Source organism: Pinus tabuliformis, chromosome 3_2 (genome assembly GCF_031772625.1).
Source record: "Pinus tabuliformis cultivar Carrire ecotype Pingquan chromosome 3_2, CPIR1, whole genome shotgun sequence".
Lineage (NCBI taxonomy): Eukaryota > Viridiplantae > Streptophyta > Pinopsida > Pinales > Pinaceae > Pinus > Pinus tabuliformis.
This window is the reverse complement of record NC_142302.1, coordinates 481199517-481217268: the sequence shown is the minus strand read 5'-3', so window position 1 is coordinate 481217268 and position 17752 is coordinate 481199517. Positions and strand designations below refer to the sequence as shown.

Below are 17752 nucleotides of genomic sequence, written 5' to 3'. Positions count from 1 at the left end.
CAGACAAAAGTAGTTAACAGGACAGTGATCCAGTTACTCAGAGCATATTGCAGCAAACAACCTAAGTTGTGGGATGAACATTTGTGTTTTGTGCAACATGCTTACAACAGAGCAAAACATTCTTCTACACAGAGATCTCCTTTTGAGACCTATTTTGGTTTCACACCAAGGTATCCTTTGGATTTTGTCTTTGGTAAAGACACCACAGTTGAGGGACACAGTGATGTGGACAGGGCAACTAGGTTCATTGAACAAATCCAAGAGATCCACCAGGCAGTACAGGAACAGCTGGAAAAGAGCCAAGCCAAATACAAGGCAAGGCATGACAAGCATCGGATGGAGCATAGTTTCCAAGTTGGTGACCAAGTCTGGTTGTACATCAGCAAGGACAGGATGCAAGGTGAAGGTAAAAAGCTAAAGCCTATCAGGTATGGACCCTTCAAGATACTTGAGAAGATTGGTGAAAATGCTTTTCGCCTTGATCTACCAACTTACATGCACATCTACTCAGTCGTAAATGCAGATTGCTTGAGATTATTTGAACCCTCACTAATTGAGGATCCCGAAGAGCAGAGTCAATTGCCTTCTATTGATGACCTGCTACCTGAATATCTTAATGAATTGTAGGAAGACACAGTTCTGGACAAGAAGGTGAGGACGACGCGTAGAGGAGATGTTGAGTACCTCAGAGTTGGGCTCAAAGGTTCAAAGCCGAGCAGTGCAAAGTGGATAGAGATTGGACAAGTGAGACAATTGTACCCTCACTTAGTCGATGCTTGAAAACCAACTTTTGGTGGTCCAAAAGCTTTTTCAGTGGGAAGGCCGTGATCCGAATTGGATCCATAAAGATTATCAAGGTGCCATGACTGTATCAAATCAGGACAGACTTCAAATTTATGCAAAGAGCGATCAGGAAAACCTCTGGACAGTAGCAGTTTGCAGCCAGCGAGGAACGACAAGGACCTTGGTCAAAGCGCGTTGATCGAGGCCCATGGAAATCGCGCAGGAGGCAAAACTGGCACTTGGGAAGCTCGGATCGGGAAACAGAGGGCATTTCTGATGCTCGAAAAGGAAAAGCCCCGAAGCGCTCGGTCGCATGGGAAGCCGGGAAATCGTGGAGAAAGTGTTAAGGCGAAAGGCGGGACCCGCGCTCCGAAAACCGGCGGTATATATTGGAGGCATCCTTGGGCGGTAAGCGGATTTGGAGAAAAACGAGCGATTCCATTCAGCGCCCGACGCGTGTCCGACGGATGAGAGAGAAAACCGCCGCTCATCGCGCGCTAACGGTCGAGCAAGTCAACCGTGCGAAATGAGTGAATGTCGTAGGATCTGGGGGCTCCAGATCTGACAGTGGAGATTGTGTCCGATGGAGGAATTGGATTTGACAGGGGATTAAGCCGCGGCATAAAGAAGTTTGACATCCGATTTGACCACTGAGTTGGCGGATGAGTCATTCCACAACGTAACCGAAAATACCGAACCGTCAAGGAAGAGTTGGCGCAGTTCATGAGAGGACAAGTGGCCACTCCCTGTGAGACATTGGCGATGATGCAGAGGCAGGGAACTCCAAACGAACAGCAGCAGGCAAACTGAATGGGCGTAAGAGGAAACAAACAGTCGAGGACAGATTGGCTTTAAGCCATGAACAGACGAGAAAAGACCGAGAAAGAAGAAGGAAGAACCATAGAGGAAGAACAGTGAAGCAAGAAGCAGAAAAACAAAAAGTCGAGTTGACCCGCAGTGTAAGGCAGCATCGAGCAGACAAGTAATCCCTATGAGGATCTATCGGGAATTGAGCACCACATTGGGCTCCTCCCATTAAAGACCAGAGAGGTCAAGATTTGGAAAGGAAAAGAGTCTATGCACTCTAGTGGCTTGGGGAATCCAAGAACCACCCTACCAACATCCTCTGTTTCAGGAGACTCAAATTGAGCTCCTCATTATAACCCTCTGCTTTAAAGACACAATAAAAGAAGGCCACCACTGAGAGCTGAACCGAAGATGTAGCCCTGGAGAATAGGGTGAACTCCTTATTCATTGTTGTGTTCTTGCATTTGCTTACTATGTTTTTCCATACTTGTTTTCCATTTTCCAGTGTTTGTGTATTTTGCAATCTGATCGATCCGTTGCTTAAAATAACATAGACACACACCAGCACATGAGTCTGTAATACCTTCATTCATTAATTATCTAACTGAGGTCACTCACGAGTGAATTTCAGATCATGTAACCAACACTGTCATTACTGCAGCAGTACTTGACACTGCTTGAAAACCTCGCCACTGCTTCTCATAGTGCTCAGACTTCCAGATATTTCCGAAATTCTCGTTAAATTTAATTACGCAAGATACATGAGACTGAGGTTGCACCTTTAGGACAATAAGGGTTCCAAGATCCTCATGCTTATGAAGCAGATCCACTGAGATTATTAACCCAGATTTCATGCCAATACTGTGATCTTATACGCAGTCCTCTCTCCATCATCCATCTGAGATCTATTAGTATAAGATCTCTACTTCATCTCTTCGAGATCCAGTTGGATGCATCTATAAGTATGTCGAGAATATGTTCCATAACTTAAGATCATGCTGTGTCCTCATCCAAGACTTGATTATCCTTGTTGTTGCTGCGGCTCATCAAGACTGTGGCACGAGACAGTGAGATTATTGCTCCATTCGCAGTCCTTTCATTCATCCGAGATCTGGTCTTGATTGTATCATTCATAGGTATGTCGAAGTCCTGTCTGCTCCTCTATTCATAGCTTGCCTGCAACTTAAACCCATAGAAGGTGCAGTGAAGCCCTTATCCGAATACATGCCTGTAGTGCAGATTTATTCCTCCATTCAAAATGCGAAATTTCAAAGAGAGAAACCCGAGATCTGTGTCTTCTAATTGCAGATACCCTAGATGGGTATTTATAGTAGTGAGCCTACTATATTTGAGCCGACTTGAGTGTGTGAGAGGATGTGTCTATTGCCCAAGCCGACATGACTTTTAATTATGCATTCTAATTCATATTGAAGATGACATGAAGAATTCTTTCTCTTTTTCGCTTGCAAACTTCTAGGAGGATTATGCTTGGTCTTTGGAGGGCTTCTTCATAACTTTGTTGACTTGTTTACATTTACGTAAACTCATGAAGAGTTTCTATACACATGACATGACTCTGACATATAAATAAATCCTAAAAACATCAAGAAGTCTTTCACCTAGTGACACTTCTTTCTCATGAGACCCATGTAGCAAGGCATATAAAAATAATTTATTTCCTTTTATTACATTGTTTACAAAGATCATGTCATTATGAAGACCGAACCTAGTTACACTTTCTTCAACACCCTCAACCTCTGTCGTCGCGTTCCATTGATCCTCCGGATTGTACTGTCTTGTGTTCTTCTGTATCAGACTCCACACGTGTTGTGAACGAGGATCGAGCTATCGACGGAGTTGATGTTGTGCAGCCAACCTGTGCTATCATTCATGATGAGTGTGTGCAGGAATCTAAACATGAACCCGCGGTAAAGGATGACCTCCTTTTGTCCGCACCTCCTCCGCTTTTTCTTGACATCTCTGGTGATTCTGCTATCTCTGATTTCCCTTGTGTAAATCCATCCACGGATGCAGCTACTTCCGACCATTCGCGGAACACACCTAATGTCAGTCCATCATTTGATAGCAAAGAGGACAAATCTTTCATTGAGAATCGACTTTGACGTTTCATCTACTTTTTCCAGAAACGCAGAGGGTGAACAATCTTGCTTCTCATTTACCGCTCAGTATGATTCATCAAATCATGAGGATGCCGACAAACATCCTAAATTTTCTAATCATGGTTGTCGTGATCTTTGTACTGCTTCATTTGATCACGATGTGGATTCACTCCTTGTTAATTTGTCTATGCCACTGGTCTCTGATGATCTATCTATTGACGAAGTGGAAACCCCGCAAGCTGTCGAGGCACTTTAGCCTGAGCTGATGGTTATGTCAGGCCCTCGCTGTCTTGAGGTTAGTTCCACTTCCGATCAGAAATTTGTGAAACACCCAAGGCTCCTCATCACTCATCTGTATGCACTGAAGATCAATCCAACACACAGATTTCACTTCCTCCACCGGAATCACATGATCCCATTGCTTACGCACTAGAGGAATCATTCACAACAAGCACACTTGCAAGGCGTAAGTTGTCTCTTTTTCTCATGTTTGCTTGTCTGTCACAGTCAAGAGAGTGCATATGCTTATCATCTGTACGTAGTGTGTCACAGCACCATGGTAAGTCCACAAAGTGTTTGTCTTGTGCTTTCACTTTTTTCTTTTTTGTGGACGCATTTAAACTCAGAGTGTGTTGGTCTTCATTGTTATATCTTTCATGTTTGCTGGTTTGCTTGACTGTGCTTCTCGCGAACCATGCCTTCACCAACATGGGCCATCCAATGCGTCAGTGGCTGCATTGGAAATATCACTTCACGTGAGTAGGCCCATGCATTGTTTAGCGTAGGAGTAGAGTAGTCTTTGCTTCTTGCTTTGGTTTGCTTTCTGGTTTGCATATTTGTTTGCTTGCTTACTTGGTTTGTTTTGCTTGCTTGCTCTTGAGACAAGCTGGGCAAATCTAAGAGGACTTGTACAGCTATCAACATCTGGTTATGTGTTGTCCTCTCTCTTTATGAAGAAATTTTTGTCTTTAGTCGATGATGCCTTGATGGAAAATACGTTTTGTTCAGAGTGAGGCTTGGTGAAAACACAACGCTTGCACTGTTAACTATTACCGCCTACTCTAATCGGTTCTTTTGGGTTAACACTTGTCAACTCAGTCAAGTAGAGTAAGGTGAGGGGGGAAACCTTAACAAGTATGTCAAAGGTATACATAACATACTTCTCTGAAGGAGCAACCTTTTATGCTTTCAATAAATCGGGATCCCTCTTTCGCCTCTGAAATAAATAAGTGCCTACGCACAGGTTTTTGAAAAAAAAATGAATGAAAAATGAATAAGGCGAAAGAAGAGAAAGGCTTCCTGCGTAGAGAGGTGATGCAAGTAACTCCGTCGGGGTACTGATCAGGCTTGCTGGTAGCGGAGCGATGCTTGTGTTCCTGCGTGACTCCGTCGGGGTACTGTCCAAGCTTGCTACCAGTGGAGCAACACCAGAGATGAAACTTAAACTCTGACAGTCATATTACTCGTGCACCAATATACCCCTCATCCCCAATCTAAACAACTGGGGTTGACTTGGCCTGGAATGTGTGCTGACCGATCAAGAGAATGGTAGGGACTACATCTTTCACACAAGCTAGTGTGGAAAACACGATGATCAAAGAATTGAACAATACTTCCGGAAAGGTTAGACTTGCTTTTCACAAAACAAGGTCCATTTAGAGCGCTGGAGTTCTACCAGTGTGTCGCCAAGTGTTCAAATAAAATATTATATATATTCTATATCATCAAATTACAAATAATTGAAGTATTATAAAAAAATTTAAACATTAAGATTTTATAATTAAATATTTATATTTTATATCTTTATATTGATTAATTTATTTTATTTTATTTATCGTAAAATTTACAATTTTTTATTATTTAATTTTATTTAGTTGATAGGTGTGTTTATTTTGGATTGGAGTTTTTAAAATTTTAATTTAGTTATGAATAATTATTAAGTGGATGGCGAATATTTAACTTCCATAGAACATTATAAAATATACTTAATAGTATTTATAAATCAAAGATTGAAATTTATCTTTAAATAAATTTTGTGAACTAGTGTGATATAAAATGTGTAATGGTTTTTTGAGCATGTGGTATTGATAAGCCATGATATTGTAACAAATCTTATTTATCTATTAAAATTCTCTCTGATCACATCAATGAATATCCATGATTGAGAATCTTATTATATATATATATATAATTTTTTGTAATTAAAATAATAATAATAATTTTATAATATTTTATTTATTTTAATAATGTATTATAAAACAAACTACTCTCCAAACTTTTGGCTCGCATGCAAATTTCGGATCTTACCTTGGATCCTGCGATCAATCACCCTTGGTCACTTGTTGGTAAGATGATGATTTCAAGCTCTCGACCTTGATCTTAAGAGTTGTCTGTGTTCTCATCTTTATGCAACCTGTGTCATCTTTGGGCATAGGGGTTATTGTTTGTCATGCAAAGGGAATGTTGTTTTGCTTCAAGGGAAAGCATGTGCGCATGAGTAGTTGTCATCACATAGACATGTTTCACACTCACTTAACTCACTCTTGTCACGAAGGTTGTTGCATCAAGCAAAGTATGTCTTATGCATTCTGGATGGTCTACGTTGTGACACTAAGTGTCCATCTGCGATCACAGTCGAGTCCTATCACTGCTTACATATGTTTCATTGATCTCACACTTAGCCATTTTCTCGAGCAACCTAGCCTCATCCAGCTTCCCTAAACTGTGTGCTTTGCTTCTGCAACCACAAAGCTTCCTCCCTTGCCTGTTGAAACTCCGCAACCCGCAGAGACACCAACCTCCCTTGCCTGTTGAAACCCTATACCCCGCAAAGACTCCAGCCAACACTGCTCTCCAAAAATACGCAGAACAGTCAGGCAGCCAGCGCTGCTCTCCAGAAATACGCAGAGCAGTCTAGCTGCACTAAACTCAGAAATTGCAAGGAGGTGTCCTCCCAAAACCCCCATCCTGCAACAGTGTCTTGTGCCACAAAACTGCGCCTCAAAACTATGGAATTTTGTCCAAGCTGCCCTGTCTGTCTTGCATGCAGAAACTGCGCAGACGGGCCTACCAGGGCCTCATTCTGACAGCAGTCGCTATCTGTTGAAATTGCGCAGATCTAGCTCTTAGTGACTACAAGAAAAGGTGACATGCTAAAATCGCTTCCAAGGAGTCGAGGAGAAGGACCAAGGAACCAAGTAATGGAAAAGATCAGGACCGCATGCAAGCTCCGTCGGATGCATGATCATCTTGAGGGTAAGTATGGCAAGTAAAGAACACCTTTCGAAATACACCTCTTAGTTGAGTTTGCAGGACTGCTTGTCATTGTCATATCATCTTGTCCTCAGTAACATGCATGTGTGCAAACACGAAAAGTCATTTTATGTGTTTCTTCTACATGTCTTGCTTCCTTTTCACTTGTTTGACCAACTGTCATCTTTGGCATGTTGATTGTTATGTCATGCTTGCGACCTCGTTCTGGTGATGTTGAAGGTTTTGTTTGAGTTGTGCTCGCTATGTAAACATCTATCACACTCACACACAATGTTGTAAACACTGTCGCGCAAGTGTCATCGCGGTCGTTCAACGATCTATCACAAGTGTCACTCGCACCCGTTGGTCAGTCACATTGAGTGTATGTTGTCTTGATGGTTCGAGGTGTCTTGTCGTCAAGTCATGTTGAGTGTGTGTTCGCAAGGTCATGCATGTACGAAGTCACTCGTTCACACACTTAGTCATTTTGTTGAAACTTTGTCGACTGGACCACCCTCCAACAACTAGACCCTCGTTGAGCTACACTACGCAATCTCAGCTCTCAATGATCATGTACTGCTACCCAGAATTGTGTAGAGCTTGAGGTTGCCTCCCAAGCAGCCTGCATTGCGCAATCCTGGTGTCGACCCAACTGACTGTCACCCAAAAACACATAAGTTTCTCAGCGAGCCATCTCAATCTATGTTTCCCGCAAACAAAGCCATCAAGCCTCTAGCTAATCAACCAGAGAGTTTGACCGGGCAGTGACCCCAGGCTTCACTCCAAAAAATTGCGCAAAAGATACCAAACATGCCCACCTCTATTGACTAAAGAAATTGCGCAGACATGTCAGATAGACACTTGCTGCCTATCACTGCATTGTCCTCGAAATTTGTGCAGTTCTGTCAGCCAGCCACCTTGATAGTCGGCCTGCTGCTCCTCCTTAAAACTGCATAGTTTTCATGGGCTACCTCCCAGCTGCCCTGCATCTCGCTTAGCCTAGAAACTGCGTAGGGATGTCCTGCAGGCCTGCCTCCCAGCTCTGCGCAGTTTTGGCCAGCAGCCTCCCGCAACTCGCTGCCAACCTCCCCAGAGAATTTGTGAAATTTTCACTGCCAGTGTCCCCTTGCTGCCTGCACTGTCTCCCTGGAAAACTTGCGCAGATCTGCCCTCCAGCCGAGCCAGATCCCATAGATAATCACTGTTGATCTGGACTGCTCATCCCAGCCTACCAGTGACCTCTGTGCAATTTTCATTGACAGTGCCCGGAGCCCACATCTCGTCTTGAAATGTGCTTTGTGTAGTTTCAGAGCCTTGTCCTCTCTCTTGGTCACCTGCATCCGAAAACGAAAGATGATGCAACATGGTAGACTAGAAGATTTCTGGATTTGATATCGTCTCATCATGAGTGATTACAGATACAGGTACATGGATGAGACATAGCGTGACGACGAACAGGATGAACAAGGAGCGCATGCTAGGAGACTCATTCGCGAACGGACAAACACATGGAGCATGCCAAGTACAAGCGAAGGAGAGACATGCACGTGCAACATCAAGCAAAAACCAAGACCCTTGAAGACTGCGCACACCTTGCTATGAGGAGTTGAAGCTATGATACACCAAGAGCACATTCATCACTCAGCAGCACTGCAGCTTGACATGGACACCATCAGCAACATGAACATACCAGCACTATTGTGTCGAGTCATGTCATGAGTCATCCCGACCACATAACTATTGTGGGCTATACTGTTGTAATCAATGTAATATACGTGGAAGTCCAAGAGACCCACATGTAAAGTTGAAGAATCATGTAAGTCAAACAATCATGGGGGAAGTGGAACAGCCACAAAGGTCAGTTTCACCCTTGGCTATATATAGCCCTCATTTGTACATGCAAAGGACTTTTCACCTTGGATCCTCCCACATAGCCTTGAGAGTCTGTAATATTTTCTTTGAGGAGCGAGCAGTGGCTCCAACGCCCCGCTATCAAGGTTAGTGATGTAATGGTGTATGGATGTGTCTTGGAACTTTTACTTAATTCAAAAGCCTGTTAACGAGCCAGCACATTTTTACACATGTATTGTATTCGTTTGTAAGACTATTCTTTGAACGCTTGTAATGCATGTTGCTTTAACCTGTATTAAGACAATTGAACTATTTCGGTTGTTTTAGTACATACGCTATTGGAATGTGTTGTATCAATTTCTAACGTTGTCTTGCCCATGTGGGCTATCTCGCCGGACACTCAACAGATTCATTCTTGTAAACTTGTTATAACGCCTATCGCACCCATGTGGACTATTCTGTTGGGTGTTGTACGTGCTATCTATTCACCTTGTGTTTGTGACTGTCGGATCCGTGTGGACTACTCCACCGGAAGTTGCTTATGTTTTGTTGTGTTGTCTGTATCTAGCAGAGTTGGGACTATTCCCTTTCAACCTGAGACTCACTTCCACCCGTTCCCTCTGTAGTGAAAGAACTTTGACACAAGCGACACTAAGCACTCACCAGGCACGCGAACCTCGTTGTTCGAAGACTAAGTGAAACACTCTCATGTGCTAACAAGCAAGAGCTAAGGCATATCTTTAAGATAATGGCAATCGGGCCATCGTACTGGATGGGACTCCTCGTTGTTCGAAGACTAAGTGAAACACTCTCATGTGCTAACAAGCAAGAGCTAAGGCATATCTTTAAGATAATGGCAATCGGGCCATCGTACTGGATGGGACTCCTACACCAAATGGTGTGAGGTTTAGTTGAAACTTCATACCAGGGAGATCCCCTGAATGTTGGCGGGTCCAGCACCGTCAACACAACCTCACCCTTTTTAACCTCGCTATTGCCACCGACCAAGTTAATATACTTACTTACTACTCTCCAAATGTTATCACCAATTAGATTGGGAGTTTCTCTATTGTCAAATTCTAAAGCTGCAACATATGCCAAATGTTTAAGTGTTGTTGTCAACCAAATTAGGAGTTTTACTTTGTCAATTTCCATTTTTGACAATGCCAAATGTTGAGAATCAATATGCCATTGTTACAAGTTTTGAAATGACAACAAAACAATTAATTATGAAACAATACATGCGCGCGCCACTTAAATAAATGAGATAAAGAAAGAATAATCTTAATATCAAGCTTGGAAACCCATTGAACTCACATACGAGTAATAGATATGGACGTATGTCACATATGATTCAATGTTGTTGGTTGTGCTTGTGATCGGGTTCATTGGGCCAAGCTATCTGACCGGTAGAAAAAGTAGTTTTAATTTCTGCAGGCTAGGGATTTGGGGTCTTATTGGCCATAAACCAGTCGGTTTATTACCAAGCTGACTGGAAGGCGGTTTTGTGCTTTTTGAAGCTGTTTTGTGACTAGGGGTTGTTTCCCTCCAAAAACAGCCCCTTCAAGCCTTTAAAAGGATGTATACCCTCTCATTTGCCTCACACATCTCATTTGGAGTTTTTGTCAGCTTCATTGTGAGCTTGGAGAGTGTTGAGTTTTTGCCAAAGTAGTGGAACGACTAAGAGTTTGGGTTGAGTAGTAGCCACCATGCCTCCAAAAGCCAAGAATATTGCATGGGCTCATTGTGATATGATTGATGGCAAAATGATATGTAAATATTGCCAAAAATCTATTGAAGGAGAGGATATTTACAGTTTCAAACAACACTTGGCTGGGATAGGAGGCCATGTAAAGCCATTTAGAGCACCAAATGAAATAATAGGGCATATTAGGGCAGAATACTTCATAAGTTTGAGAGTCAAGTCACTCAACCAGTTGAGAAGTTTGTGACTCAAGTAGTTGAAAAGTTTGAGAGTCGAGACTCAACCAATAAGCTTGATCATGACGAGAAGTGATCATGTTGATCACTGATATGTAGAATTGTAGTAGGCTAGTGGCCCCATAGCTTGTAGCATTGTTTTTGGACTCTAGAGGCCATTTAGAGCATTGTTGATTATGTATTTTGTTGCTGATATGTATTGCGCTCGGTGCCATTTTGATATATTGCCAAAAATCTATTGAAAGACTGGGTATTTACAATTTCAAACAAGTGGCTGGAATAGGACACCATGTAAAGCCATGTAGAGCACCAAATGAAGTATTAGGGCATAATACCTTCATAAGTTTGAGAGTCAAGTCACTCAACTAGCTGAGAAGTTTGTGACTCAAGCAGTTGAAAAGTTTGAGAGTCGAGACTCAACCAAGTTTGATCATGATGAGAAGTGATCATGTTGATCACTGATATGTAGAATTGTAGTGGGTCGGTGGCCCCATAGCTTGTAGCATTGTTTTTGGACTCTAGAGGCCTCTTAGAGTGTCATTGATTATGTATTTTGTTACTGATAAGTGATATATATTGCACTTGGTGCCATTTTGATATAGTCACCTTTACATGGTATATAGATGAACAAACTTTTCATATTTTGTCTCTATTGGTTTGGAATCATGGTTTTAAATCTTAAAAATAGTTTTTTTCATTAAAAATTAATTATTTCATGTATTTTTTTAAAGAATGGTTCATTGAGATTTGACCAGTCCCAGTTTGAAACCCTGTTTGATAAATGGACCAGTCCGATCACCGGTTCTAGTTTTGAATACTATGCATTGTGACGATAATTCAAAATAGGGATCTCTTTATACATGAGGTCCTATGTACATGATGGTTGCGGAGTACACTGATTGGGACTTTCTAACAAGAGAAATATGAGAACTATAAGCCTTGTATTATAGTTAAAAAATAAATTATTTGATGTATTTATTCATTTTCATTGTTCCATAGTTTAGAAATAATTTATTTCTGGATGTTGCATATAACCCCCAGGGGTTCTTCCACCTTCTCAATTTGATACGATAAGGCCATTTATTGCTAAATGTTAGGTGCAATTAAATTATCATTTCAATGGATTACTTTATCGCACCAATTTATGATTCTTTTATTATCTGCTGCAATGATTTGCTTGATGTGCATGATAAATCATTAGCTTCGAGTATTAGACATTGATTGATTGAAGTTGCTATTCTTAAGTAGTATTTTGAACACTCTGGCATATATGCCATCTTCTGAAAAGTTTGACTGCGCACCTTTTATGACATTTTTGCAGCGTCAAGATGCTCATGATTTATAATTGACTGTGTCCATGACATGATTTTTCTTTTTAATAATTACTGAGTCTTTGAATTGAGTGTAGTTGTGGTATTGAATATTCTTTGTTCTGATGGATGAAAGGTTCCAAATTATATCCAAAAACTAATAGGATCATGGATTTAGTTTATGCTAACTCTTATTAATAGGAGAAGGAATTATAAGTTCCCAGTATTTTTGCATTTTAAAGTATTGTCCGTCTTTGAGATTGAGTTAAATGACATAAGATGGTTCTTAATAATATCAAATCTTTGTTTTAGTATCCTCCACCAGTACTTTCTTATGCACATTGAACATACACAACATATTTAAATATATTTGAGATATATTTACTAGATGTACCTCTATCATGTTCTTATTATTGATATTTACTTTTGTGGCAGGAGGTTTTACGTTGGATTAAATCTGTTGTTGTGGAAGTTGGAAAAGACGTAACCACTGATCAACTCAAGGAATATGTTTGGAAGACATTAAAAAGTGGACAGGTGACAATCTTCAAATTTATAAAATGGTCGGGATTTTAGTTGACTTGCTGATTTTTGAAACTTATGATAGTATTTGTTGTACCCTAATTTTTGTGTTTGTTGAAACTTATGATTGTATTTGTTGTATCCTATTTTTTTGAAAATTGGAGGTTTTTGTTCATAACATACCCAAAAACAATAACCTCTCTCAGTTTTTGAATATACTTTATGATTTGAGAGATATGCCCAAAATACAAGTTGCTGCAAGAGAGTCATTGCGCTTCTGACTCTATTTTTACCATCATTTTCAAAAGAGATTTATGACCAAATGGAGATGAACTTTGAAAAAGTGAAAGAGGTTTTTGTCAAGCATGAACTAAATAACAAAAACCTCTCTGTTTCTGCACAGTTGTCATGGTTTGGGAAATATGCAATGATCTTTGGGGCTTATTTTCAAAAAATCAAATTCTGCATTTGTTTTCTTGTTTTAGTCATGTTTTCTTGGCACGCTTTTCTAATATCTGGAAGGGAATTTTGAGAAACCCAAGAAGGTTTTTGTCAAGCACGAGCCAAGTAACAAAAACCTACTTCGGTTTTTGCACAGGTGTTATGGTTAAAGAGATATCAGTTCGTCTTTGACCCCAATGTTTCGCTGCTTTTCTAGACACTTAGTTTTGAGATCAAGTTTGAGGAGGTCAAAATCATGTTTTTGGATGACTTAAGGGCCCCAGGGTGTAGAGGACATCCTCAGCTTTCCATCCATGTCTTTTGCAGCAAAAAATTCATCCGGGAAGGTCTCCAAATCATCTTGCAAAGAGTTGTTGCGCCTCTGTGAATTAAGTTGTTTTACTGCATGTAATGGTGAAAGGTCAATTAGGTTGATGTAAATGGTTGTTACATAACTTTTTCTGATGTAAATGGGTTTGTTAGTGGTTACTATAGTAAAGAATCTTGTAATTAATGCCTTGAGAGATAAGCTCAATCAGTTAGCTAATTGGGGAAGGTTGTTTTTGATTCCCCTAGGATTTGGTAGTAGTTAGAGAGGATCATGAAATCAGTTCCTATAGAGCAGGATTCGACCCCTTAGAGGGGAAATCTTGTTTTTCATCTATATGTAGTCAGAATCAAGTCATTGGGGAGGGTTGGATACTAGAAGTAGATACATTTTGGAACTGGTGTACTTGATTTTTGGCAGAATTAATATACAATTGCAGCTATTTTTCTGGGATTCATGTGTTGTGGTCAGTGGCACTGTTTTTCTCATGTTTTCTTATATAATTGATTATTTGATCTTTCTAGCAGCCATCTACACTTCTTCTTATGCTTTATCTCTTAAGTTTTTAAACGGAAATCATTATCTAAATGTTTTGTTTTGTTTGAGATTAGCATTTAAATGTTTTCCTTCTAGATAAGTGAATTCATGCATCTGCTCACTTAACTCCTTCTATATGATTTCCTCCTCACCACACTACAATGACAAATCACTTGTGTCACTGGTTGCACCTATCTTGCCCCAAGTTCAACTGATCTTTTGGAATACTTGGCCTAGTTCCTAAACCTAGTGTTCTTTGTCCAGCAAACCCTAAACTAAAACCCTACTGAGCTGATAACTAGACTAAAACCCTAGTATGTTCCAGTCACTTCCATTGGTTGTGAGGTCGATTTAGAGAGAGCCCTCTCTAATTTTGCAGGGCTAGCTACCATGTCAAAAGTTGGTCTGTGGTTACCTCTTTGGTTTCCTTTCTCAGCCTTGGGAAAACTAAGGAGTGCTAACAACTGGTATGGCACTTGGTGCGGCATTTCCTGCTACAAAGCATTACTGTACTCAACAATTTGTGGTCATCAGTGTGACACTAATCTATCATGTTGAATTTGGAAAAGTTCTTATCATGACTTATGACTTTGATGAGTATCAAATGACTCATGATTTCATAAACTATATTGTTTTAAATGTTACGGGTTCACATTTTCTACATATTTCATCTATGTGTGTGATATGACACACTCAAGTGATCCAGATTTCAAAAATGGCATCCTTCTACCTGCAGCTGCTCACGAATCTTGCATACTTGTTTGGAAATGATAGAAATGGGAAGTATAAAGTTTGTTACTTCCATTATTATTTTCTTTGTGAATATAATAAATTTCCATATCCTCGTCAAAATCCTTTTTGACTATGTAATTTTCCAATGGCTTATCATTTTCTTATTCAGCGATTTTTTTTACAAATAGCAGAATTAGTCAGTGGAGCATTACAATTCTGATATTGGATATTACTTTATTTGGAAGCACATTTTCAGATTATTCCTCGTGTTTTAACTTTTGTGAGTCCTATCTTGAAACACTTGTAGGTGTATTCTTTTCTGAGGTCATATTCCTTTTTTTGCCATTGAAAATATTTTTATAATGATGTTGTTAAGATTACTTAATGATTATGATCTCAAATTAGTGCTGTTAATAGCTTTGTTTTTCCCACATTATTATCAATTTTGTCTTTATATACCCTTTTGGAACTGTGGTTACAGGTTGTTCCAGGTTTTGGGCATGGGGTCCTACGGAAAACAGATCCAAGATACACATGCCAAAGGGAATTTGCTTTGAAATACATGCCCGATGATCCCTTGTTTAAAGTGGTGAGAAGTTTATACCTTTCATGTGTCATGTATTCACTTCCATATTGCTTGTGTTGTCTCGACTTTGTTTTGAAGAAAATAATGCTTGAAATTGTACTTTTTTGTGTTAATGGTTTAAAATGGTTATTTACAGGTCTCTCAGTTGTTTGAGGTGGTTCCACCAATTCTCTTAGAACTGGGCAAGGTAGGGTACTCATTTTGTCTCAAAGTAGTTATCTAATTTCTTTGTAGATAATTGACATGAGGTTATGAATGCTAAGGAATTAAGATATTAATCTTTGTTTCTTTCTTTTTGCTTATTTTTTAATTATTCCTTTTAATTTCCTTGAGACTGGAGAGTAAGAGACCAGAGGAATATTGCATGTAGAAGTAGATCTTTTTGAAACATTTTGAGAGCAAACTATTAGCTGTACAACAGCTTTTCCCACTTAGATATAGAAAATACTGTCTTTAGATACTTGCATACTTTCAATATAGGCTACAGCATTCAGGATATTGCTTTTGTGCAAGCTATTTGTTTCATGGTTTGGATGCATTAATGGTTTTATTTAAATATGATTTTACCACACTTTTCTTATCGTACAATTTCTTTTAACAGGAAGTACTTTGTGAATATAATTTTTTGTTCTCTTTACTCTTATTCTCTTTATATTAAGCAGTTCATGAAGTATGCAAACTTCAATTTTGTTTGTACTATGCTAGCAGTTAAGCCTCTGCACTGAGCAGTAGAGTCAATGTTGCGGTTTTGGATTAAATGTCTTGTTTTGAACATCTTAATTTGTTTGGATAAATTATTTGAATACCTCTAAGAGTGTTCTGTTTTTAGATAATAACGATAAGAATAATTTTATTAATGTACACAAATGACCAAGTATAGGTCAGTGGGACTAGAGATTATAACCAGTGGCCGCTAAACAGTGGGAGTGTCTTAGGAACTATGAATTAAAACATGGTTGGAGCTGCATATTGTTGAAATTCTTAAAATTTTCCAGTTATCTTGTGTATAGATAGCAAAACTATATTTCAAAGTAGAGGTCGTCTTCTTTACATTGACATCCTACTTGATTATTCATCATATGATGGTTTGCTGGATATTTTACAGGTGAAGAATCCATGGCCTAATGTTGATGCGCATAGTGGGGTGTTGTTAAATCATTTCGGCTTATCTGAGGACAGGTCAGAGATCTGGCTTTGATATATTCAAGTCTGTTGATTTTGTAGTAATTATAGTATGGTGTATAAGCTCTAGAATCACATCATACCTAAATATTTATGCGTTGAGAGAGTTTTTCCAGTTCATGCATACCTGGCTGGTTAAGTTGGTTGAATTACATACCTTCAATTTCAAATTCTTGTTGCAGAGTTTGTATCTTGAATTCATTCTTTAAGAATTGATTAATTCGCTCTTTTTTCAACTCAGGTAATGAGCTTACACTGTTTCTATTTTTACAGATTTTTTACCGTACTTTTTGGGGTGTCCCGATCACTTGGTACCTTATCTCAGGTATTATTATTCAATATTCAATTTTTCAAGTCACTGCATTTGTGAGCTCTTCACAAAATTTTCAATATTTTAATATCAATGATGGTGTGCACAGCTCATTTGGGATCGCGCTCTTGGATTACCCCTTGAGAGGCCTAAAAGTGTTACAATGGATTGGCTTGAGAGCTATTGCAATAAAGCAGCTGCAGTAGGTGCTTGATCATTCATTGTATGAGCATTCAGTTGTCTGAGAGATTAGTAAGAAATTGGTCAATATGAGCAGTTGAGATACCTACAGCTCTACAGTTTTGGCATATTTTTTCTTCCGGAGTGGTAGTCATTTGTCCAATATTTTTGCTTTGACTATTTCATAATATACTATACAGCCTATCTGGAATGAAATTTCTATAAGAATGCTCTGAAATGTTGCACGGTATTATTATTCACTTTTTTGGCCAGGCCCTTCGTCTCTAAATATGGAACATACTAAATAAAGAGAATTTTGATAACTGAGAAGAACACGAGGACCCTGCCATGAACAATGCAGGAGTTGCTCTGTAACACGTCTTTATAGTTTTAGTTATTGATTCTTACAAAATGGAATACAAAATTCTATATTGATCTTTGATAAGTAGAAGAGGGGCTCCTTTTGGGAATGCCAGTGAATTGCCTAGAAATATTAAATTTATCTCAGGAGCTTTGGATTAGGATTAGCTAGATCTGATTCTATAGGTGGTTTTGATTGAAGACTAACTATTAACTGAATAGTAAAGAAGGTTCGGTAAGTCATCTAACATTTGTTTGTTAAAATTTTCAGCGGATGGCCACAGATTCTAAAACTATAACAGCTAGATTACTTTGAACTACTATCAAAACTGCAGTTTGATCAATATACTGAAAAACTGAACGCATCACACTGAAAAAGTACAAACAGCAAAAGTAAAAGTATCTGTACCTGCTACTTCTTTTTCGTTAAATCTGAAAATGATATATGCTACAGCAAACTCAGAAAATCGCTTCACTACTTGAAGCCCACAAAATTGAATACTCAACTCC

At 39.3% G+C, this 17752-nt stretch overlaps 1 protein-coding gene across 1 annotated transcript in view; it reads left to right on the top strand.

The window, feature by feature from the left end:
- The window catches only part of LOC149181384 (citrate synthase, mitochondrial-like), a 105119-nt gene extending 87792 nt beyond the window's left edge, over nucleotides 1–17327 (top strand). Inside the window, exons 6-11 of the mRNA XM_089416603.1 lie at nucleotides 12500–12601; nucleotides 15106–15213; nucleotides 15347–15397; nucleotides 16316–16389; nucleotides 16666–16717; nucleotides 16812–17327. Coding sequence (XP_089272729.1) covers nucleotides 12500–12601; nucleotides 15106–15213; nucleotides 15347–15397; nucleotides 16316–16389; nucleotides 16666–16717; nucleotides 16812–16916 — 492 coding nt within the window. The 3' untranslated portion in view covers nucleotides 16917–17327. The remainder of the gene's footprint in view (nucleotides 1–12499; nucleotides 12602–15105; nucleotides 15214–15346; nucleotides 15398–16315; nucleotides 16390–16665; nucleotides 16718–16811) is intronic.
- The last annotated feature ends 425 nt before the right edge of the window (nucleotides 17328–17752 follow it).